Source organism: Stenella coeruleoalba (genome assembly GCF_951394435.1).
Source record: "Stenella coeruleoalba genome assembly, chromosome: 3".
Classification (NCBI taxonomy): Eukaryota; Metazoa; Chordata; class Mammalia; order Artiodactyla; family Delphinidae; genus Stenella; species Stenella coeruleoalba.
The window spans coordinates 65939898-65966561 of NC_137148.1; the positions used below are offsets into that span (position 1 = coordinate 65939898).

At 35.1% G+C, this 26664-nt stretch overlaps 1 protein-coding gene across 3 annotated transcripts in view; it reads left to right on the top strand.

The window, feature by feature from the left end:
* Nucleotides 1-26439, top strand: part of XRCC4 (X-ray repair cross complementing 4) — a gene marked incomplete at its 3' end in the record, with an annotated part of 262025 nt that extends 235586 nt beyond the window's left edge. For all 3 annotated transcript variants that reach the window (XM_079916017.1, XM_079916016.1, XM_079916018.1), the window contains exon 8: nucleotides 24761-26439. In XM_079916017.1, coding sequence (XP_079772143.1) covers nucleotides 24761-24872 — 112 coding nt within the window. The remainder of the gene's footprint in view (nucleotides 1-24760) is intronic.
* Nucleotides 26440-26664: the final 225 nt, after the last annotated feature.

Consider the following 26664-nt stretch of genomic DNA (forward strand, 5'->3'; position numbering starts at 1 on the left):
AACTATAATGGGATCTCTCCCCACTTTTTGCTACTTTCACAGGTAAGATGGGAGCCCTTCAGGTGATTTTTTATGAAGTTGCTTCCTAGAACAATGTAGAACAGAATAGTCTTTCTTGACATGTAGGCATTTCCTATTCTATTCCCTACTACGATCTAATTCCAAAGTCAATATTCCCTTTTTGCAGTGAGGCTGGAAATGTTTCTGCCTCATAATCAAACTACCACATAGTTGAGCTTATTGTACTTTTAGAAATTGTGACTTTACTTGCTTTCAGCCAGATTCTCTTGTTACTAATAGGCAGTTTTCCTCCAAATTCCATTTTATTTATTCATGATAGAATCTGTGTCTAATTTTTTAAGTATGATTGAAATAAATTAAGTAATCCTTCTAACCAGGCGTGAGCCATTTCACATTTAATATTCTTTATGGGAAAATCCGTTTTGTATCTATATATTCTATTAATACCACGTTTTCCACTCTTCCATTTTGAACTACAATATGGTTTATTTCTTGAAGTTTGGCTTTGACAAGTGTAATTTTGTCATTGCATAACATTAGTTTTTAGTACTGTACATTTCGTTTGGTCTTATAGCAAGTAATTCTTGCCAGAAAGCATCTCATAATCTATGTCTTAAAGAGTGTAGAAAGAAATAGAAAATCTTAAGAAGAAACATATTAAACATCCCTTGACAGTTTGAAACTAACAAGCCCCTTTCCTTAATCACTTTCCTCCATTACCAGAGGCTTGGTAAGGAACTCTTATTGCTATTCCATGGATATGTGTTTCACAACTAACAATACACTGTATTTTTTTAATCAGTAGATTTTTAAAATAATTAACAGCATAACTCTGTATGTTAATCAGAGATGAAAAGCTCATCGTGAATATAGCTTGAAAATGCTCTTTCAGGGGAAAGATTGCTACCTGTTTTTAATTTGTATGTTTTGCTTATTGAGGTAAAATTACCATAAAGTAAAATTCATGATTCTTAATTGTATAGTGCTATGAATTTTGACAAACAAACAATAAAGCTAGGAAATATTTCCATCATCCCAAAAAGTATCTTCACGCCTGTTTGTAGTCTGTACTGTCTTCCCACACTTAGCCCTGGCAACACTGATCCGTCCCAATTTTTGCTTTTTCTGGAATGTCATATAAAATCATGTGGTATGTAGCCATTTTTGAGTCTGTCTTCTTTCACATAGCATAATGCCTTTGAGATTCTTCCATGTAGAACTGTGTCAATATTTCATTGCTTTTAATAAGTAGCACTCCATATGTGGATGTATCATGATTATTTATCTATTCACCTTATAAATTTTCCCACTATTAATTATATTATTATTGTTGTTATTATTATTTGGCTATTATTTTAAAGTACTTATTATGTGCCAAGTACCATGGCAAACTTTTTACGTAATTTGCATGATTTAATGCTTCAAATTATAGCACAGTGTTTTTTTTAACAACAGAGTCAGACTTTAGGTTTGACTCTTATCTCCTCCACTTATTAGTTTTATGGCCTTGGGAAGTTACTTAACACCCTTTAATTTTACACAACTATGCAAAGGTGATGATAATACTACTACTTCACAGGGCTGTTGTAAAGATTAAATGGGTTAATACCTATAAGTACCTGTAAGAGTGTTTGACTCCTAGTGTTCAGTAAATATCAGTTATATTTATATTTTGTAGGGGTTAGTCCCCAATTTGAAGAGGAGACAAGCTCAGAAAAGTTCAGACTTCCTCAAAATCACATGATAACTAAAGTGGAAGATCCAAGATTTTAATCCAGCTTTATCTGACTCCAAACTAGGTACCTCTTCCATGACAAGACATTACTTATTGTCAAATTGAAATCGCTGGATCTTTCTCTGATATTATGGCAAACTAGACATTCTGAGATCCACTAAAATGTAAAATGCTGAATTATGAATATACATATTTTTTCTAGTGCACACAAAAATGAGATGAAAATTATAAGAATCTTCAAGACCAAAACAGCAAGCTGAAGCCAAAGCAGGCACCTTGCTACAAGCAGTAAACAAACTGAAAAACTGTGCTGCCCTGAGATAAACATACTGATTGAATGCAGCCACTGAAGGACTACATTAGGCCCTGAGCACCCAGGGGTGGTACCCCCTGCTCTCATTAGAAATAAACACAAATCTTCTCTGGAGGAAGGTCCTCAGATTTTGCAAGGAACGAGTCATTTTAATATTATCAAACTTTTCTGGCAAAGTGAATGGGAGAACACTCCCAACTCATTCTATAAAGCTAAGATAACCTCAGTTCTGGAACCAAAAAAAAAAAGTAACAGCTCGACACAGAAAATTACAGACCCATATTATTGCTGAATATAGGTGGAAAAGAAAAATCCTGACTGGTATTAGAAAACTAAATCTAGCAATGCATATTTTAAGCATAAAAAATATATGATGAAAAAGTTGGGTTTATTTCCAGAAGGAATAATTATAATGTATCACATTAGTAGATAAAAGGAGAAAAAACACATGATCAACTCAATTGGTGCATAGAAATTTAATGAAATTCACCACCCAAGCATAACATTTCCTTGAAAATTAGGATTTATAGGAATTTCCTTACATACCTAAACAAGAGCTCATGAGAAATAGAAGCATTTTTTCAGATCAAGATTCCCACGATCACTACTTCAATTCAATATTGTATTGGAGATCCTAGCCAGTGCATGTAGAGCACAAAAAGAAATAAAATGTATAAATCTTGGAAAGAAAGTTTTCAATACTCATAGTTCCTATGACTGACTACATAGACCATCTAAAAGCAATCTACAATTGAATTTTATACACTAGCATCAAATAATTAGAAAAAAAATAATTAGAAAATGTAATTCAAAACATACAATGATTAGGGGCTTCCCTGGTGGCGCAGTGGTTGAGAGTCCGCCTGGCAATGCAGGGGACACGGGTTCGTGCCCCGGTCCGGGAAGATCCCACATGCCGCGGAGCGGCTAGTCCCGTGAGCCATGGCCGCTGAGCCTGCGCGTCCGGAGCCTGTGCTCCGCAACGGGAGAGGCCACAACAGTGAGAGGCCCGTGTGCCGCAAAAAAAAAAAAAAAAAAAAACAAGGATTAAATTATTAAAAGGTGGAGCAAATTTTAAACTTTGAAGGATAGGAAGATTCACTATCATAAAAATTTCAGTTCTCTCAAAATTGCCTGTAGATTCACTACATTTATAATTAATATCCCAACAAAATTTTGGCAAGTTGTTTCTGAAATTTACATAGAAGAACAAAAGGCTAAGAATAGCCAAAAGTAGTGCTGAAGAAGAATAAAATGGGGGAACTTTCTATACCAAATATCGTGACTTGTAATAGAAGAAGAGTAAGTAGTAAAGTATGATATTGACACTGACATAGACAGTTGTGTAAACTAGAGTCTAACAGTACACTCATGCTTATATACAGATTTTGTATGTGACTAAGTAGTAATATAGTTCACTAGGGAAAAGATCAACTATTTACTAGGACAGTTGGTTTTCTCTTTGAAAAATAATGAAATTTAATTCCCTCATCACACCTCCATGAAAATAAATTTCCAATGGATTAAAAATGTGAATATAAAGGGCAATAGTTTAAAATTTTGGAAGAAAACACAGGAGAATATTTTTAAGGTCTGGAGGAAGAGTTTCTTAAATAAGGCTGAAAGAGTGTAACCCATAGAAGAAAAGCTATATTAATTTCACCACATTAAAATAAAGAGCTTCTGTTCAAAAGATATCATAAGGAAAATGACAAACTACATACCGAGATAAAATATTTGTAACCTATATAATTGGAAAAGAATTTGTGTTCTCCTCCTAAATCAGCAAAGTAAAAGGCAGGCAGCATTAGAAAAATGGACCAAAGACTTAAGCAAGCATTCCAGAGAAGATATGCACAAATAGCTTTCAAACATGAAAATATGGTCACCTTCATTATTGCTTCATAAAACACATTAATGACAAAGGGGGAACAAGAAACTTTATAGTAGAGAAGCATGGCAGACAATACCTTGTGATCAAAGTGAACAGCATCAGTAATGGTACAAACTGAAATTATACACCACCTGAGCAGATGCGATAAGAAGAGCACAGCAGCACTTCTGTCATTGTCCTGCCAAAGGTCCATAACTTGAATCAAACCACGAGAAAAAAATCAGGCAAATTCAAATTGAGTACATTCTACAATATAACTGGCCAATAATTGTCAAAATTACCTCAAGAAATGACTGAGGTACTGAGAAAGGAGTCTAAAGAGATGTGATTACTAAAGTAATGTGTGATTTTGGACTGGATCCTTTTGTTAGAAAGGATATTGTTGGGACTCTTGGAACCTAAATAGAGACTGAGGATTAGATGGCAGTAATGTGTCAGTGCTGATTTTCTGATTTTTATGGTTATATTGTGGTTAAGTAGGAAAATGTTTACAAGGACATTTGTGCTCACCAAATACTCACTAAAGTAGTGAGGTAGCAGAGGCAACACATTGGCAACTTATTTTCAAATAATACTGTTCCTTCAACTTTTTCTTTCAACCTCAAAAATAAAATTCTTTTAACATGCTACAGAGAGGTACCATTTAACATCGTTTTGGCAAAAATTTAAAGTTCTGACGGTATCAAGTGTTGGAGAGGAATTGATCAACAGGAACTCTTAAACACTGCTAATAGGAATGAAAATTAGATCAAACACTTGGAAAAACAATTTGTTCTGTAAAAAGGTTAAAACGTTCACATACAGTATGACCTAGAAATTTAGATTCTAGACATATTACCAAAGAGAAATTCTAGTATTATGTGCTCTAAAAATTTCATATACGAATGTTCGTAGCAGTGTTGTTTGTATTAGATAGATAGATAGATAGATAGATAGATAATGTGTGTACATACACAACTATAATATGTATACATATGTATATAAAATCACACAATATAATATACAACAGTGAAATGAATGAGATGGAGGAATCATAGTTACTTAATGTTGAGTGAAAGAAGCAAGTCACAGAAGGCTAGCAATAGTGTGATTCCATTTTTATAAAGCTCAAAAATAAAGTAGGATTTATACATTATTTAGGAATCTGTACATGTGTAATAAAACTCTCCTTTTATGGCAAAGGAATGATTAACACATAATATAGGATACAGTTATAACTCTGTGGGGAGGCCAGGGGATAAGGTTGGGGAAGGAGCATGTTGAATGTAACAATATTGGTAATTTTGTATTCTTAAATTAAGCTGTAACAATGCATTAGTTTGATTTGTTATGATGATTTTTATATGTATTTATATAGTATGTATCAAATATTACATAAAACTATTTTTAAGTTATTGAAAACACTGAGTAATTTAAGGTAACAGGTTTGAGTTTTCCCTTTTGATGCTGGAGAGAAAGGGGAAGACAAAGCAAATCAATCTGCCAGAACATTTTTGACTATGTAGTCAAACAATAAAAGAAAACCCTGGGGCTAAAGCATTAAAATACAGCTCAGTATTATGTCCCAAGGGCCCAGGTTATTTGAGAATACTTACAACTGTTTCTACCTCAGCCTTAAACTACAACAGGGATGGTTGGGTACAATATTCTAGATACCTTTGATGCTGTGTGCCCACCTCGTATATAGTTTCCTAACCAAAGTGTTCCATAGAAGTAGACTTTGGCATGCTGATTTTCTTTGTTTTAAAGTGTCTCCTCGAAAAAGAAAATTAAACTCTTAAAAGGCTTTGCTGTTAACTAGAGAGGTCCATCTCTACTTGTCAGATGGTGCTCTGACACATGAAGAAAACAAGCAATCGATTATGTAAATAGGTAGACAGCTTTATGAAACACAGACTAGTGACCCTTGGAGCTCAGAGAATCAATGTTGTAAAACATAGATGATTCCTGACAGCTTTTACATGGGTTTTGTTTATCTGCAACGAATCCATATATATTGAATCAACATTTAAACTATATGCAAAAGAAAACATTTGTAGTAGTTTAATACTGAGCTCACATTCTGAGGTACTGTACATGAATACTTACCCTAACAATCATTAATTAGATCTATAGGAGTTGTACGGCCACTAAACATTTTATTTTCTGTTGAAGTAAAATCCTTTGAAAAGGAGAGGATATAATGTAAACTTTATTGGCACAATCTTTACTAATAAAATGCAGCAATAGACATCTGTCCCAAAGATATTTGACTGAACACATATAATCATCACTTACCTCACCACAAGGATAATATAGCAAAGCAGCAGAAGAAGAGTTTATATTTTAACATCTCAAAGTACCCATTTTTGTATTTTCCACTACTTCAGGATGGATAGTACCATATGGCTTCCACATAAGTGAACCTGTTACCAATAAACTAGGACCAATGTGTAATTACATTTTCAGTGATTCATCTGTGAAACACCCTGGGTTATTTTACATGGAAGCATCTGGTTCACATGTGTACAGTGGTTATTCTGTGGTGATTGACATCTGTATTCTTCTAATAAAGTCCCAGTCTCCCAGATGTGAGCCATTGCCTTCTTTCTTATACAGACAAAACCTGCGTTTGAAAAATCCTTACCTCAACCCTGAATATGAACACTTCAGCCTTCTACACACACACACACACACACACACACACACACACACACACACACACACACACACACACCCCACTTGCACTGTGACTAGAACATAATGTAAATATTTCATGCAGTGTATTTCAATTGTTGAACAGATGTATGTGAGCACCTTTATCTCTTTCTATGTTTGTTTATACCATGACATCTGTTTTAGATTTTAAGGTCAAAGAGGGCAGTGACCATGTCAATTGACTATTATGCAGACAATGTCCAGTAAAGCATAATTCACTCTCAAATGTTTATTAAGTATTTGTCCATTAAGATGGTGATGTTAAGGACTTTAAGGAAAAATAGAGCTTATAATCTGACTGTAAACACCTTTTTGCGCTTTAAGAAATATTTGCTGTAAATGGCCCTGCTTTCAATTTCACACATTATAATTAACCAGGTAACACATAAAGCTATGTTTTTTTGAGCAGAATTAGTTTACTTTATGTTAGAATAATTCTGTAGTGATGCGTGATATGAGATTTCAAAGAGGCAGAGTTCAGGGCAAGTTTCATGAAGGTGTAGAATTTTAGCTGAGCCTTCAACATTAAGTAGAATGTGGGCATGTAATAATGAAGGAAAAGACATCTGAGGCAAAGGGAAAAAGGGAAAAGGGCACTGGTTAAAAGCATGGAGGAGGCCAGCAGGCCTGGGTTCAAGTCTTGCATTGGCCATTTATGAATTGTGAGAACTTGGGTGAGTTGCTCAAATATCTAAACTTTTGGTTTCCCATCTGGAAAACAGAGACCATACAGGACATAAGATTATCGTGACAATTACATGAATCAGGAGTTTAACACAGTACCTGGCATAAGGAGAACATTTAACAAGTGTTAGCTGTTCTTCTCAGTGATAGATTAGCAACTTTGAATAGACTTTCAACAGAATTTTGAATATTGAATTTGAAAAAAAACAAGACAGGGAGGGCAGCTTCAGACTGTGTTGGAAGATCTAAAACTTCCAGGTGGGATTCTTATTTGTACCAAGAAAGGTCAAGTTTCTCTTCTAAAAAAGTTATCTTTTTCTGTCTTAAATTATTCTCTTCAGTTACGTATGTGGCAGAGTGACATCAGAGCATGATTATGTATACTTGAATTAAAATATCAATATCTCAATGAATAAAAAACTTTTCAATGAGTTGTCACCTTTGTTTTTTGTCCTTTTACTTATCCTCTGCACACGAGGCTCAGAAACATTGTATGCTCTGACTCTCCCTGAATTCTGTGAAAAAACTCTTTGCCTTATCTCCAAATTGATAATAACCATTTATTTCATGTTTAAGAAAGAGAGTTTGGCCCACACATCAACTAGCAGACACAAAACACTTATCTTCTGTAATAGGTCAGATGACCTAATCTAATTTCCCCAAGGAAAATAAATAAAAATAGCAGTCAGTATATAATATTTATGCAGTCCACCTCTGAAGTCCAATAGCAAAACCTTTTGACTTAGAAGCAAAGTGAGGGTGGTCTTCAATGAAAAACATAAAGAATTTCTAACTATTTTCTATGTTGGTAATATTTTATTTATTTTATTTTAATGAGTACTCTCTTCACTTTCCCAGGTTTTTTTTTTCTTTTTTTAATAAATTTATTTATTTATTTATTTTTGGCTGCATTGTGTCTTCATTGCCGCGCGCAGGCTTTCTCTAGTTGCGGTGAGCGGGGGCCACTCTTCATTGTAGTGTGAGGGGCTTCTCATTGTGGTGGCTTCTCTTGTTGCGGAGCACAGGCTTTAGGAGCATGGGCTTCAGTAGTTGTGGCTCATGGGCTCTAGAGTGCAGGCTCAGTAGTTGTGGCACATGGGCTTAGTTGCTCCGTGGCATGTGGGATCTTACCAGACCAGGGCTCGAACCCATGTTCCCTGTATCAGCAGGCGGATTCTTAACCACTGCGCCACCAGGGAAGTCCCACTTTCCCAGGTTTTAATCACTATTTTTTTCCAGGTTTATATGTGTTGTTACTGTGTTTGTTCTTAACATAGAACTTTTATCTAAAATTAATTTAATTTCCAGGTAGTTAAAATACATATATGCTACTTTCTTCGTTGTGAGCTGTACTTTTCCCCTGAGCATTCCTAAGAGTAGGAAATTTCAGGAACTATAGTCAACTATTTTCAATTAGAATTAAATAGACCTGTTGTCTTAACATTACTTAGAGTATATTTAAGGATGTTCATTGAAATGTAATTTATAACAAGTATTTAAATTATTTCTAGTATTTGTCTATGGATCAAGATTAGTTATAATTTTAAGGTAGCTCAGTGTGATGGAATACTATGAGGCCATTAAAAATGATTATGTGGACCCATAATTCTTGACAAAGAGAGGTATTCCTCAATTAATTTTTAAGAAAAATATAATAAAAAGTACTTTTCATAGTATAGTTATTTTAAAAAGACTTTGTATATATAATATCATGTATATAAATTCAAAAAAGATATACTAAATATCAACAGGTGAATAGACAGAGGATATCTTTATTTTATTCTAAAATATCAACAGGTGAATAGACAGAGGATAATCTTTATTTTATTCTATTTTGATGAAATTTTTGAAGTCTTTGTAATAGGCATATATATTACTTTATATACCCCCAAATAAATAATTTTTTGTTGCTTGCATCTACTAGGATTGTTAACAGGATTTTAGAATTTCTATATTTGAAATCTAAGTCTTCTTAAGAAATGATTAGGAAACTTCATTATTTCTTTTTACCAAATGTTTAAGAAGTAACAATTTCATGCTAAGGAATTTTTTTTTATTATGATTCAACACCCAAAATAAGTTAGGGAGAGAAGGTTATACAGAAAATTTAGATTCATAACTTTGGATGAAACCTAAAAGTTACACTAGTCTCTTCTATCCTGAAAATACAATACTAGAATTTTGGACCTATAAGGGAAATTCAGATGTGGAAATAACCTTTTAACCCCATCCGACCTAAATGTTGGCTATTTGGATTGGGTTTGTCTGGATAGTGTCTATCATTATTTTAATAAAATTCTCATGAGTATAAATAAATGTTTCCCTTAAATATTCAGTGTTCTGGGCTTCCCTGGTGGCGCAGTAGTTGAGAGTCCGCCTGCCGATTCAGGGGACACGGGTTCGTGCCCCGGTCCGGGAAGATCCCACATGCCGCAGAGCGGCTGGGCCCGTGAGCCATGGCCGCTGGGCCTGTGCGTCTGGAGCCTGTGCTCCGCAACGGGAGAGGCCACAACAGTGAGAGGCCCGCGTACTGCAAAAAACAAAAGAAAAAAGAAAAAAAAAATATTCAGTGTTCTGATACAGCAATCAATTCCATTTTCTTTATGAGAAAAGTTGCTTAAGGAAAGAAAACAGTTATTGCTATTGTGAGTAAAAATTACTTTTAATCGTTAATAATCAAGTATCTCTTCAAGAGTTATGGGAAATTACCATGTAGTAAACGTCAAAATGTGTAACATGTTAATTTTTATGTGTACAACTGCAAATACAAATAAACCTTCCATAAGCACAGATGTGTTCCTGACATCTACATTTGGAAAGTAAAATATTTTTTTAATCTTATAAATCAATACTTTGTACATACTTCATCACACATGTTATATTTAATTATTCAAATACATTTTTGTTCAACTGGACTGTGAGATTTTCAAAGTCTGGGATTATGTTTTATTTGTTCATCTCAGAAGCTGGCACAGTGCCTTATACTGAGAAAATATTGCTTGAAGTAAGGAATGTATGAAAAACAGATTCTTATAATTATGTTGACCACTAGTTCTCATCATTAATACTTTCTAATAGTTTGTCTATATCATAGGCTAAATAGTCTTAGTGGAACGATCTGAGAAAATCTATTATGTATAACATTTCTAAAAAATGTATCCTGAGTTTGTTTAAAAACAAACTCTATTAAGAACAATTCTTTCCTAAGTTGTAAATCTCCTGTATGTGGTTAAACTATACAAAGATAAGCATGGTTCCTGCCTTCTGGAAACTTAATACTCTTAAAAATGGAATTTTTAGGTGGTCCTTCTAGTCACTTCCAAATTTCTTAGTTATAGAAAAGTGTCCAGTGATAGATTAGGAAATGTCAAATATCTTTCTTCTTTTGCAGTATGATAAGTGGGCCTATTTTTACAGAAAGCAGTAAAAGAATGCACTGTAGACAGCAATTTAAATGAATTAAGATTTAAGATTTTCTCTGATTACCCATCCGCAGAGGCCTAGTAACATTTTGAGGGGACTTTGGAGGTTATATATATTTTAAGGGAAATTATGATCAGACTGTAGAATCTAGCTGAATATTTTCCATGCATGGTTATAGCCTGTTCAATTTTCATGGTTGTCTTTTGGGGCTGCATGTGAATTTATGGGTGACAGCTTTCCTAATTCCAAACAAGTGTTAGAATTTCTTGGTTTAACATTTAATTTCTGTTTATGGTTTCTGATTTTTGAAATCTGATTCTTTTTCTTCATTGGTCATTGAAGGTGAGATTGTTGGTGGTAATTCCGTGTTGCTAACAGGGGTCACGTTTCTTCTCAGAATAAAGGATGTTTGGAGATGAAGATTTTATTTCACTTCTGACTTTTACTTGCATTAGTAATGAAAGTGTGATTGCTTCTTACTGTTGTTGTTTCTCAATAACCAGATAGAAGAGGTTTAAATTAACTAACACTCCTAAAGCTTAAGTAATAATAATAATAACTTAATGAAACTTAAGTTAATAGAAAATCCAACTACCTAGATCCTTCTAGTAGTTGGATTCTGAGTGCGTGTTTATTTAGAAGTTGACCAGCATTTGCTAGTGAGGCTTTTAGCCATGAGGATTGAAACACCATTCATTTAACCATAGATCTCCCTTCCCAAACATTCCAGTGAAGTGGAGTATAACTAAACTAATGGTATTGTGTGAACTTGTAAGCATATAAATTTATAAACATCCAAAACTACTTGGAAAAGTAAATAAGTTACTTCATGATGGAAAGTGAGCTAACTAGTGGCCAGCAAAAGTTGTCAGAAATTAAAATTTCCTTGCTGAAGTATAAATTTTATGTGATTGTATTTCTAAAAATCTATATAGTTGCCCTTCTGATCTGGAATGGTTTTTATTCTGTGTAAATTGTATATGAAACTAGCTATAGCTTTTTCATACTCAGCTCTTAGAGAAAAAAGGCAAACACCCTCAATAAGACACTTCTTAGTCAGTTTCAGTGCACATAGTTCATTATTCTAGGAATTGTGCCAGATTCTGAAAGAAGCGGTAATTCTAAATCATAGTCCTTGTTCTCTGATTGCTTACAATATAAGTGACAAAGATGTGCAGAATTAAAGTCTGAGGTTGATATTCCTTCCTTTGAGAAGTGGTTTCTATATCCCCTCCCCTTGTATCTAGGTGGGCTTTTGACTCTTTTGTAAACAGTAGAATGCAGGAGAAGTGATGCTCTGTGATTTGCAGAGAGGCTAAGTCAACAAAGGCACCTCATGCTTACAGCCCTAAGCTTTCATGTAAAAAGTCTGACTATCCTAGGCTGCCAGGCTGTAAGGAAGCCAAGCCACTGAAGAGTCTCCAAGAGCCAGTCCTACTCTTTCAAGGTTCCCAGCCAAGCACCAGATATGAGTGAATGAGATTTTCAGAGGATTCCAGCTCCCAGCCATCATGTCAGCCCCAGTTTTTCTGGTATCCCCAGTTAAGGCCCGGATACCATGGCACAATGACAAACCATCCTCACTGTGCCCTGTGAGATTCATGGAAAGTATGAACATAATAAAATTGTCATTGTTTTGTGCCACTAAGTTTAGGGTCGTTTATTACACAGCAATAGGTATAGGAACAAAGAGCTGCTTGATTTAAGATGTACTATGGGAGAATAGGAGATAATTAATTCCTCTGCCTAGGAGGGTTTCCCAGAAGCAGTGACATCTGAACTTGGCTTTTAATGATGAGTAGGAGCCTGCTAAGTAAAGAAGGCAGGAGAAAGAGTCCTCAAGCTGAGGGAACTGTATGGAAAAGAATGGCAATGAAGACAGAATGATGCATTTGGGGGATGACAAGAAGTTTGGTGTGGAAGAGCATTGGATAGCTAGAACCAGAAAGGCAGACATGAAGCTAGAAATTTTGTGATTTTTTTTTTTTTTTTTTTTTTTTGCTATGCCAAGGGAGTTTCAACTACAGCCTTGTAGGAGTACAAAGTAATAATCAGACTTGTGTTGTAGAAAGCATTTGCAGCAGTTGGAAGATGGGCTGAAGGAGAAAACAATAAAAGGCAAGGAGAAATGTCAATAATTGTACAGTTCAGATGGCAGATGATCAAAGCTGAGATATATAGCCTTCTTATAGTAGCAAAATAAGATCAGTTAGGTAACAGTGGTTATTTAAATTGCTGATCAGTTATTTACTGAATGTGTCTGTTCCAGCCTTAATAATTAAGTGCTACAGCCAGTCCTGCATTTTGGCAAATCAAACCAATGCCTTTACAAGACACTGATCTCATTACATTTGTTAATTATAGTTCAGTGCCATGTAAAAGCTTCCTCCACTATGAATTTTGGAGAATTATGACTAAATAATATTATTTTTAAGACATAGATTGCAATGGGACATTTAAACGAATGAGAACAAACTGTACCAGTTAATACACTAATGGAACCATATGTAGCACTTACTCTACTTCCTCAAAATAAACATTAGTTCAGTAAAAAATCTTGAAAAAAATGGTAATTTATGTAATCATAAAGATATCACAATGAGAAAGGTATATAGTGCACTTAGTAAAGATAGTTATCTAGACATAACACACAACTGCAGTCAACATCTTTTTGTGTAGATTGGATTGCAGTTTAGCAGTGACATTTGAACTTTTATTGAAATCATAACACCATACATGTAATAAACTTTTCCAGGGCAAAAAGGTTAGATAGGTCTTTCTCCAGTCATTCTGAGCATATAGACTGAATCCTCCATGGCTTATACTGCCTTATCTCACAGTGACTTGCCACCAGTTGTGAGGTATAGTGATTTGTTTTAAAAACATTCTATACAACTTGGTTTTACTTTACACTTTGGTTATATTTTTAAAGTCAACTGAAAAATGTAATCTTTTTAATTCAAAATCAAAATCCACAGAATTTTGTAGATTGTTTCCATCTGCCTTCTTGCAGTGCTCTGACTCCTTTCTGGCATGTTTCTTTAAGACAGAACATCTCCCAGAATTTGAGCAGAGACTGTCTTTACATTTGCCAATAATACCACATTGAGTTAGTATGCTTTGTGAAGAGATGTTTTTTGTTTGTTCATTTTATGTATCAGTTATATGATACTCATTTTATCTAAAAGTTCTGTGATGTTGGTGGTGTTACAAAGTAGTCTGTCTTCTTTAAAATGTCTGACTGCCACATGATCCTTGGTCACCCATTCCATGAAAAGCTAGGAAAATATTCAGGAAGGATTTGGGGCAAACTGATACTCAACAAATCAAAAGGGAAAGAGATAGGTAGGCCACAGCACAGGATGGCACTGATGAGAGGTTTGCTGCTTTGCGAGCCAAGGAATTAATTAGAGTGGGTAGTTTTGAGAACACTAAGAATCAAGTCCACTAGCAAGGACTAAAATAATGGAAAAATCTGTTAATTAAAATAGAAACTGAATTCTCTTACTATAAAACAAAAGACAGTGGAGCTTTAAGAGAGAGAGAGAGAGAGAGAGAGAGAAGGCAAGGGAGGAGAAGGAGAAGCCTAACAAAGCAGAGTATTTATTTGCCGGGAAACTACATTCATTCTTATTTATTTACAGGTCAAAAAAAAAATTACCAGTGAAAAAATTCACCAAGTATTTCCCTGAAGAGAAAAAGCAAGTGCTTTTCAAGTGTTAAGAAGGAGGTTTACTGGTGGTTAGGCTAATTAAGGATCAAAACTCCATTCTGAATAGGACAGAATGAGTCCATACATCAGTACATAATTAGTTTAAAAAAAAATCCCATTGTTTATTGGTCCAGAATAAGTGTGAGCAATTGAGCAATTGTTTAGGTTCAGTTTGGGTCTGGTGTATGAAGGTCACTGAAAGTGCGTGGTCTGGACACACTACAATAATTTGCAGGACCAGTGTAAAATGAAAATGCAGAGCCCTTTTGTTCAAAATTATTAAGAATTTCAAGACAGTGACAACAGAACATTAAAGCAGGGATGAGGCCCCTCTAAGCTTGTGGCCTTGGGTGACTGACAGCACAGTAACACACCCATGAAGGTAGCATTGTCTGTGGAGCCTCACTCGTTAGAGCTGTCATAGTGAAACAGTCTCTGTGTTATCCCCTAGACAAGGGTTGTAGTTAGTGTATGTTCAGGGGAGCTCAGCCGCTCAGGGTTACCTCTGCCTTGGACCGTTTGTTTGTTCACTTTATATCCCAAGCATCTTGCACAGTCTCTGACCCTCGGTAAGCACTCAGTAAATAGTAGACACGGTAGGTGATGGATGATGTAGTTGACAGCCTATCTCAATGATTCTGGTTCAGTTCTTCTCTAGATAAGAAGCCCCAGTGTGGATTCTTTTGAGTTTCAGGTCATATTGCACAGACTTTGCAGATGCCTCCTCCAGCCAGCTTGAAGGTTTCTTTTAACTCTGGGCCTTGTGGGTCCTGCTCTTACTCAAAGCCTGTTTCTCTGTTAAGTGATCCTGAAACATTTAAACTGATAGATTACAGTTGAGCCCTAACCAAGTTAAGCCTGGAGCAGTAGGCAGAATACTGCGTTCCCCACCCCCTGCCACCAAAAAAAGGATGTCAAAGTCTTAATTCCTGGAACCTGAGACTATGTTAGAGCACATGGCAAAAGGACATTAAGGTTGCAGATGGATTAAAGTTGCTAATTAGCTGACCATAAAAGTAGCTAAATTATCCTAGATTATCCGGGTGGGTGCATTGTATCACAAAGGAAGAAAGAGGCAGAAGGAGAGTCAGAGAAAGATGTGACAAAGGAAGCCGGCTCAGAGTGATGTGATGTGAGAAGGTGTCCACCTGCCATTGCTGGCTTTGAAGATAGAGGATGGGAGTAGCCTCTGGAAGTTTCTCCGCTAGAGCTTCCAGAGAGGAGCACAGCTCTGCCAACACCTGCATTTTAGCCCAGTGAGATGTGGGTCAGATTGCCGACCTCCAGAACTGTAAGATAATGAATTTGTGTTGTTTTAAGCTGCTATGTTATGGTAATTTGTTACAGCAGCAGCAGGAAACCAACAGCTGGTTCCACATTGTGGTGAAACTATCACTCCTGGTTCCTGGTTCATTAGAAGTCACTAACCTCCATGGCTGGGTATTATTTTCTGCCCATGTTTTTTATACTTCTCTTGGTAGCCTGAAGTAGAGTTCTTTTTTTTTTTTTTTTTCTGTGTTTTTATTTTCCTTCATTGGACCACTACATTTTTGGGTGCAGGCTAGTAGGTATTATATTCTCAGGAAAGCAAGCAATGCAGGCTGTTCTAGAAACACTTGTTTCTTGGGATATTAGTAATTGAGAGATAGTGAGAAAAGAGGCTTTGACTGCCAAATTCATTTGTAAAACTGAGGATAAACAAGCTATTTTTTTCTTAAAGCACTTTAAAAAGATATAATCTGTGTATAAATTGTTTTTTTAATCTCAACAGTTTAAGAGACTATCCAGCAAAAATTATCCCTGGCCTTCAGCCAAAACTCCTCTCTCCAGAGTCGGCCATTGCTGGTTTCTTGTGAATCCTTCCAGAGATACTCTGATATTCTATATACATATAAATGCACACATACACACACACATATAAATTTGTACATATATTTATGTGTGTGTGTGTGTGTGTGTATATATATATATATATATATATACACTCTAATTTTCTACACACACTCTCCTGCACCTTGCTTTTGTTTTACTTAATAATTTAACAAGTTTATGGAATGACTTTAATAGCTTTAAATGTATAATATGCACATGAAACACTTAGAGGACTTAATGGAGAAAAATAAATACTTTCCAAACATTTTAGACTGCAGATTTTATTTTTTAGAGTGCCTCATGGAATTACTTTTTCAGACACACTGCACAGCACCAAGTTACCTTTCTCTGCAGTAGAAATAAGAATTAGTGACTCCCATATACTGCTATAGTAAGAAGGGTATGGATTTCGGAGTGAGGGAAACCTAGGCTAATACCCTGGCTTCACTGTTGACTTGCCTGCCTGCTCACGTTCATGTTTACTGGCTGTGTGGCTTTGGGCAGGTTGCTTAACTTTATTGAGGCTTCTTGTTAATACTGTCTACTTCATTCATTCAATCATTTGTTCATTAATTAATACATGCAATCATTGGAACGTTTATGAGCCAGGTCGTATAAAGCAGAGTCATTCTACTTGAGAAGCTTCTAATCTAGTGAGGGAGGCTTCATTTGTAGCATACCAAGTAGCAAAGAGCAATGGCCTATCTTAAAAATAAAGTTGTGGAAAATAATTTTTTATTAAGATGACAGTTTTCTGCTTTTATGCGCACAGATCACCAGTAGCAAATGTCACCTATACCGTTTCAAAACTTGTAAGGGATGTGGGAAGTTTAACATAGGGTTTTTCAGGTATTGAGTTTTTAAAGCATGTATGGGCTTTGATATTGCTGATCTAATGAATTACCACAGTAATGTTATTTATCTAAATAAAGTAGAGTAAGAATGACAAAATCTTCCAATTTATTATTATGAAATTCCTACATAAATTCTGGCATCCTTGTGGATTATGGACATATTGATCCTAATGTTTGTAACTTTAAATGTTAACTTGGATAGAACTAGAGAATCTTATTTTCAAACCCATAATATGAATATTTTACAGGGAAATTTTATAATTATTCTTTCCCAATATCTATAAAGCATGTAAGTGCATTTTAACATTGTATATTTACTCTTCATAATTCTCTATTCTATGTTTTATTCAAAATTACTTATTTCAAAAGCCTATTTCTATTTTATTCTTGTTCTTGATAAAGTTAAACAGCAAAAGAATAGTCATTAAAAAAAATTTAGGAATTTAGTTGAAAATAACTAACACAATTTATTTATTTGCCATTTTGGTTACCAGAAAGAAAGTTTCAACTTCTTTTCATTTTCTCAGACTAGTGAAATGCTGTCTAGGCCTATTGAATTCCAGACAATGTTTAGAATTCACTTGTTTACTGAATCCTGATGACTTCAGTCTGTTAATTTATTTAGGAGATGCTTTTGGTTTTTATATGGTCAACTAGAAATGTGTAGCTATTTTCCCATTTATTCAAAGTTCAAATATTTTTTTAAATACTAAAATTTAATTTGAAAATACAATGGTAATGTTGGTGATGTCAAATCTTTAAGCCCATTATTTATAACTTTTCCATTTAAAAGGTGTTTCTCTAATTGAGTTTGTTCCATAATGAGAACTCTGTTAAGGCCAGTTCGATAGCTGTCTAGTTATTTAATAGTAACAAGCACATAATACTCTGACTTGGCTGTTTTTGTGGTCATTTTGATGAAGGTTTGATTTGTTACATCCTAAAAAACAAACCATTAGATATTTGGCTTTTATTATTACCAAATAATGTATGTCTCAACCAATGTTCAGGTCTGTTTCTCTCCTAATATATTGCCCTTACCTCATCTCTCATCTTCATCTCTTGCCACACATCTGACCTCTACCCCAGTCCCAGGGGAAAGTCAGAGGTGAGGTGGATAGATGCCAGGGAAGTTGCTAGTAAAACAAAGCTCTCTTTCTCTCTCTCTTTTTGTCTCTATCTGTCTCTGTCTCTCTCTCCCACTCTGTCTCTCTATCTATCTATCTATATACATATATATATATAAAATATATTTTATCCTAATGTGAGAGAAAGAGCTACTTAAAAATGCTCTGCTTTGGTGGCCAGGCAGGAGTTGAACATTGACCATTTTGCTAGATTTTTGCTCTGACGGCTGCAGTCCAAGGGTTTAAGACTTTCTTCCTCCCAAAGAAAACATTCCCTGTTCTTCTTGTCTGTAACGAATCACAAGCATAGCAGCATCCTTCCAGCTTATTCTTCTCAGCTCCAGATAATTCTTAGTGGGTGAAAATAATTTACCTAACATGCGTTTACAGATTCAGCAGTCAAAGTTGTATAGAAAGCCAGCATTTGGGTGGCAAATGGGAGTAGCACAAGCTGTGGGCACACAAAATAAACTTGGTTCTTGGCTGCCACAACAACTCTCTTCCCTGGTTCTCCCCATATCTCTTGAATCGTTCTATTTCAGTCTCCTTTTATTCATTTCTCTCTCTTTCCATCTGCCCCTGTAATTTTAACATTTCCCAGGATTCTATATTAAACGTTTTTTCTCTGGTAGACTCTCTCTGGGAGTTTCTTCAACTCATTTGAAGATCTCTTCAACTCATTTGTCTTTAGTGGGCAGTAGTAATGGTAGTGACTGCTATCTCTGTACATGTAGTCCAGTCATCTCTCCTGAGCTCTACATCTATACAAGCATTTACCTACTCAACATCTATCTCCATTTAGATATCCTGCGGTCACTTCAGAGTCACCCGTTATATCTGAAATGGAACACTTTATGCATAGTACTCAACCTGCCCCTTCTGTAAAACCATCTTCACAGTTGCCAAAGTTACAAGACTCAGAAATCTGAGAGCATTGTCTTGGAAGAGCAAATAAGATCCAGAACTATTATGTACATACACAGATACACACACACACACACACACACATCAGTGTTCAAAGAGTAATATTATATAGTTTTGCATGTTTTTGACTTTAAGTAAATAGAATCATATTGTGTATTATTTTGTGCCTTGCTTTTTTGTTTGTTTGTTTGTGTTTTTGTTTTTTGTGGTACGTGGGCCTGTCACTGCTGTGGTCTCTCCCGTTGCGGGGCACAGGCTCCGGACGTGCAGGCTCAGTGGCCATGGCTCACGGGCCCAGCCGCTCTGCGGCATGTGGGATCTTCCCGGACCGGGGCACGAACCCGTGTCCCCTGCATCGGCAGGCGGACTCTCAGCCACTGTGCCACCAGGGAAGCCCTGTGCCTTGCTTTTTTGCTCACCATCATGTTTGAGATTCGTGCATGTGTGTAGCTGCATCATAGTCCATGGTGTGAAAATTCCATAATTTACTTGCCCATCCTGTGGAGAGACATTTGGGTAGTTTTCAGTTTTTCACTATTATAAATAATGCACCTGTGAACATTTGTGCACATATCTCCTGACACACATATGCAAATATTTCCTGGAGTATGTAACTAGAAGTGGAATTCCTAGTTATAAGTACATAAATCTTCATGTACATGGACAGTTATTGCCAAATTGTTATCTAAAGTAGTTTCAAATGTTTATACTCCAGCCAGTAGTAATTCATCTTGTCATTTCATGTTCTCTGTGATCTTTGCTATTGTTGGACATTTTCATTTTTGCTAATCTGGTATAAAATACTTCATACTGGTTTTTATTTGCACTTTCTTGGTTTCTAATGAAGTTGAGCTAATTATCATATGCTTATTTGCCCTCACTGTTCCCTCTTCTTGGAAGTTCCTGAAGTCTTTGGCATATATTTTTTAATAATGTTGGGGTTTTAAAAATCGTTTGTAGGAATTCTTTAGATAATCCTTTGTTAGTAGCATATGTTGCAGTATTTCCTCTCAGTTTGGGACTTGTCTTTTCACTGTCTTTAAGATGTCTATTGATGAATAGGAGTACTTACTTCTAATCCTTCTAATGTAATTGAATTTATCTATCTTTACCTTTATGGTTTCACTTTCCGCCTTAAAAAAACTTTCTATCCTAAGATCCTAAAGAAATTCTCCTCCATTTTCTTCTAAATGCTTTAAAATTTTGCCTTTTCTCATTTAAATGTTTAATTCACCTGGAATTGAATTGTATGTGTAGGTAGAGATATAGTTAAGCCACATACAAATTGACTTTTGGTTTTTGACTTTAGAACCATTGTTTGTGTCATAGTCAAAAGAAAATGATTTTTCAAGTGTCACAGTGCCATCAATCATTACACCTTTTCCTGGACCTCTCAGTCTGCTCAGACTGGCACCTTGACATTTTTCAGAAATATTATTTTCAGAATATGTTATAAAATGCAAGTAATTCACTCCAAACAATACTAATGATTCTCATTTAAATAAGAAAAGGTTGATACTCCAGCCATGGTAATACCAATATTAAACGTGGCTGAGAAAATGTCTTTACAAAATGAGCCAATAACTGGAAATAATCATTGTAAAAGATGCTGATAATTTAACTCTCAGTAAGTTAGAAGTCAATCATTCATTCTAACATTTTAGAGAAACTTTCCCAGGGTGAGATATTACTTTTGACAAATCTAACTTCTGATCTACACTATTTACTGTTAATTAGATGGTGGTAATGCAATTTTGATTCAAGTTATAGAGTGTGTGTGTGTGTGTGTGTGTGTGTGTGTGTGTGTGTGTGTGTGTGTGTGTGTGTTTTAATGCAGTGTGAAATCGAGTAATAAAACATAAAACTCTCTGCAAATTATCGAGACTATAAGCCATTTTTTAATAAGGCTGTCATCTGGAGAAGTTTCATTTATTCACTTTATTTGAAAAATCCTTATACTTTAGCCTTTAACTCTACAAAGACAATTTCTTATTCTCTCATTAACCTTTCCTTTTTAATTCACCTTTTTTCATTTATTCCACAGGTATTTATTGAGAGCCTGTATTTTGCAAAGTAGTCTATTTGAGTATAACTGTCTCAGAATTTAGGGACTGAAAAAACTTCCAAGATCATTTATAGTAACCTTAACTTTCTACAGCTTAAATCAAGACAGAGATCCAGAAAGGTGCTGCCACCTGACCAAAATCTTAATGTTGTGAAGCATAAATAAAGATTGCCTAACCTTGGATTCAGGATTCTTCCTTTTGAACCATGTTGTCCATAAAAACTATCTAAAAGTCTACTTGAATCCTATATACTGATGTAATATTTATAGAAATTCCTAAAGGGATATATCACTGTGAACAAATTATATTACACAGTCATTGCCTTAAAGCTACTTATAAAATGTTTAGGGTGAAAAAACATATCTGAAAAAAATTAGAGAAAGTAAAAAGCTTAGCTGAAAGATTCCTTAGGGCAGAAATTATGTGTTACCTTTATCACATTTGTTATATTTCCCTAACACAATGACCTGATCATAGTACATACTTAAATATTGATTAAAGGCAAAACTAGTATTGAAATATTGGGTGCAGACATTCGGTACTTTAAATGATTAGAGAAAATGAAAATCAGCTTCAATCTGGAAAGTTTAAAAAAAATGGAAAAAAAAAAGTCTTCATGGAAGATTTAGAATTTATAGTGGTCCATAACTAGTGGTTGTAACTTAGTTAGAAAGAGAGGAACTCCCAAGTTTCAAGTTGCTTCTTTAGCTCACTTTCTATTAAGACTTCAGGTACAGGTTTCTGAGTTATTTGCTTTCAAATTTCACCTCTAAGCGTGAATGCTTGGAATAAGCATGCTCGTGAAAAAATAATATGATAAATATACTAAGATATAGGTATAAGGTTATTGATCATTGTGCTGTTTATAAGAGCATTAAGAAATGGAACCAACCCAAATAGTCATCAGTGTATTCTTAGTATAAACAAATTAAAATTAATGAGTATAGATCTAAATATATTTTTCAACATGCAAAGACATTTCTAATATATTTTAGAGTAAAGACATCAAGCTGCAAAATTATATATATAATCTCATATTTGTAAAAAATAAGACATGAAAATACAAATGATATAAAGTAGGATGATGGACATTTTAACTTTCTTCATGTTTTTCAGGAGTTTTATAAAGTCTTACAATAAACATTTATTACTTATAAAAATGATTAAACTATTTTTTTGGTTGTGGGGAGAGTTTTAAATTTACTCTGTTGACTTACCACAGATATGAAAGCTGTAGAACAATGATCTCCATTCATGGAACAGCTTTCATTGAACACCTATTATGTACTAGACACTAAGAACAAAAGAGTCAAAATCTATATCTTAGGCTCCCCATGACTTTAGAAAAAGATGGGAATCTTAAATGGAGAACCAGGGATCTATTCCCTTCAGACTTGTTACTTCAGAGTGGTCCTTTTGTCATATGCTGATTTTTTTTTAACTAAATTGATCACTCTTTGTGTTCTGGTTGTACAGTGTCTAGATGACGAATGAAATTACAGAGGTTTTTCCATATCTGGCTTTTTAATTGAAATAATTCAATTCTGTCTTTTGCTAGGAGGAGAAAAAGCAATTCTAAGATGTATAATGTGTTTTGAGTTGACATTGAAAACTTATACATGTAATAATTATACTTCTGTACTGTATCATTTTCTCCTTCTATGGAATATATTTTTAGATATTTAATTACATGTTACAGTAATTATGTCAGTATTTATTGTTAATTTTAGCATTGAAACTCCCAGAGGGTAGTACTTGTCATCTTGACAATGCATTAATGCATAGCACCTCCGCATTCCTGTGAGGGTTATGTTATCTGAACTTGGCTTGCTCAGGATAAGACAGCACATGTCCCAGGCCTAGTAGCAGCCAACCATGGTTAATTGTATGCAGTCATGAGGCCAAGGAGGACCCTGTGGTGGATTCATTTTTAATAATCTGTGCAACTAAGTATGGGTGCAGGCTTTTGGAAGTACTCATAATCTAAACATAACATTTGGGGATCTTTAGTTGATTAGTCTTTTAAATTAAAGAAACTATTAGCAGGAGCTCTTTTGTAATTTATGCAATATTAGGAGCTAATAATAATATTTTCCAAATGTTTTGTGGGAATTTACAAGCACTTTCATTTATAACATCTCATTTAATCTTTAGACCACGTCTGAGGTGAGAGAACAGAAGTCCGGTTAGGTTAAATGACTTGCCTAAAGTCACATGGCTAATAAGAAGTAGACCTAGATTTAAACCCTATGTGTCCTGACTTCAAGTCCTATTCTTTTTGTGTGTGTGTGTGGCTGTGTTGGGCCTTCATCCCTGCGCGCAGGCTTTCTCTAGTTGCGTCGAGCAGAGACTACTCTTCGTTGTGGTGCACAGGCGGTGCATTGTGGTGGCTTCTCTTTTTGCGGAGCATGGGCTCTAGGCACATGGGCTTCAGTAGTTGTGGCATGCGGGCTCAGTAGTTGTGGCTCACGGACTCTAGAGCACAGGCTCAGTAGTTGTGGCACACGGGCTTAGTCGTTCCACGGCATGTGGGGTCTTCCCAGACCAGGGATCAAACCCGTGTCCCCTGCATTGGCAGGTGGTTTCTTAACCACTGACCCACCAGGGAGGTCCCTCAAGTCCTATTCTTTTTTAGCTGTACCAAACTGCTATGATGCTTCTGCCTTTGTAGTTGGAAATATGGGCATTTTACTGAGTATTACTGGGTTGATTCAGACCAGGTTTATACAAGGGTATAAATATACATTCCTAGGGTCTTCTTCTGACTGAGCTCTGTTACCCTCCAGCTCACCAGTTTTGAAACACCAATTATCCGTTAGTGATCATGCCTTTTATCCTAGGACTCAGAGAACATTTACATGAATATAGAGATCAGTCAATTGATGTAGTAACTACAGTACTGAAACTGAATAAATTTACTTACTAAATGAAGATATGTAGATTCAGTAAAAGAATGGACCAACAGCATTTCATCAGCAACTGCTAAAAACGTGAAGTCATTATATACACACTTACAATCAAATGACCACTAAAAGTAATTTATGTGATAGAACTTCCTGCTGTTGAGATTCAAATGAATGTTAATAGTTAGAACTTAAGGGAGCCGAAGGAAAGTGTAAATTGTGATGGAATTATTAAAGAAATGGCTTGAGAAATCTTCAGTATCTTGGCATAAAAGTACAGCACAGAGGATATTTTATTTCTTGACCTTAATTATGAATATTGTTGTAGGCCCTTGAATTTTCGTTAGCTCAGAATAGAGGCAGATTAATTCCAAAGCAGTTAAAGAAATTAAATGCCTTTCATCTCTCTTTATGTTAATGCAGCAGTTTGGAAGCAGGGTTTAACTTTTATTTCACTTATGTATCTCTTAATTTTCTTTTACTCTGTATGTAGTTTTTCAAAATAAAAATGTCTTGATTTTTCTTTTTACTCCAGGCTTGATCCTCCACTACCTGAGATGCTGAAAAAGGATCACAGCCCAGCTGAAAACATGTCTTTAGAAACTCTAAGAAACAGTAGTCCAGGAGACCTCTTTGATGAGATTTAATTGTCTCAAAAAGTACTTTGATGTTCACAAGACTGTGTTTTCTATTCATTTCCTTAAATGACAAAAGAAAAATTTCAACTCAGCAGCAGCTCTTAGTGTGCTTTACAATGTAATTACATACACACTGAGCTGAAACCATTATGCAAAATGGATTACACATGTATATGAAGATATGATTTGATGACAGTAGTGCATTATTCTAAACTATTCATTCAGCATGCCTAGAATTAGATAAAATCTCAGACCTTTTTGTTGCAAAGGTCACATTTACCTTATTCAGTTCACACATATTATATGTAGTAGCTATCTATTCTGTCTCAGAAGATTTTGAAAATAGGACAAAGAAAATGTCTACAAATTCTTTTTTGAATAGTCATATTCTGAACACTGATGTTTGAGCATTTTAATTTGTGGAATGATGTGTAAAATCTATTTTTAGTTTGTACACAAACAACCTGAAAATCTGATGATAAAACTTTTGATTGAAGATTTTGTGTCCTTAATAAAAGATGTTATTTAGTTAAACTTTTTCCTGCAATATAGTAACAGGTCTTTATAGAGTATATATTAATATAAATGTAACCCTGTTTTGTATCAAAGAGTGTTTTTCAGAGATTGTTGATAAAAGGTTTATCTTATAGGTACAAGGGCCCTCTTTGAAGATAAGGACCTTTTCATATCCACTTATCTATCCCCATTTACATCTGGCACAGATTTGTTTTTTAAATATTCATCGTTTCTACTTCCTGACCTCTCATTCACTTCTATCCAGCTGAACATCCATTCCCTCCATGCCACTCAAGTTAACAGTGACCACCATGTTGCTAGTTGGTCCTTTCTCAGTCCTCATTTTACTAAGCCTCTCAGGGAAACATTTGACAGCCAATCACTTCTCCTTAAGAAACATTTTCTTCACTTGACTTTTGCAGTAACATATGCTGTTTGTATTTCTCTTCCATTCTGGCCACTAATTTTTTAGACTTCTTGGCTGAGTCCTTCTCCTTGTCCAACAGTTAAAAGTTTCAGTGTCCTGGGCTTAATCTTTAGACTTTTCTTTTCATTACTTACATTGTCTCCCTAGATTATCTGTGGTTTTAAATACCATCTATATGCTAATATCTCCAAACTTTAAATACTTCCCTTTCTTCTCTTCCCTTCCCTCCTCTCCCTCTCTCTCTTTCTTTCTCTCTCTCTCCCCAACTCCCCCCTCCCCCCCACCCCCGTTTCTCTGTCTCCCTATAGAAAGTAAGCCCCATCATAGCAGAGGCATGGCCCTCTGGTTTATCTCTCTACCTTCCAGTACCTAGGACAGGGCTGGATTCATAGAGACTTAGTAAGTGTTTGTTGAAGGAATAAATGCATGTCTATCACGTAGTAGCCCCTCAAATCATCTAGTTTCTTTAAGTTACTAGATCACTTTGAAAAGAAACTCATTAAAAGATTGAAATTTAGCTTGATGATTTGATACAAAGAAATAGTTGTTCAGAAAGCTCAACTACCTTTTGTGATTAATTATAAATAAATATACATAATGTTTACACATAGGCTTGACTACAGAGAGAGAATGAGGAGGAAATTATACATTATTGTTTATATCAGAAATAGGATTTTATTAAGTCAATAGAACAACAAAATATTTTAAATAGAAATTTTACTGCATTTTTATTTCTATACTAGCTTCCATTTAAGAGGAAAAATTTTAATTAAATGTAAATATAAATATGTGAAATATAATTATAAAATTCTACTCAGTCACCTAGGAAATGCACTATAATAATGAATTAATATAATC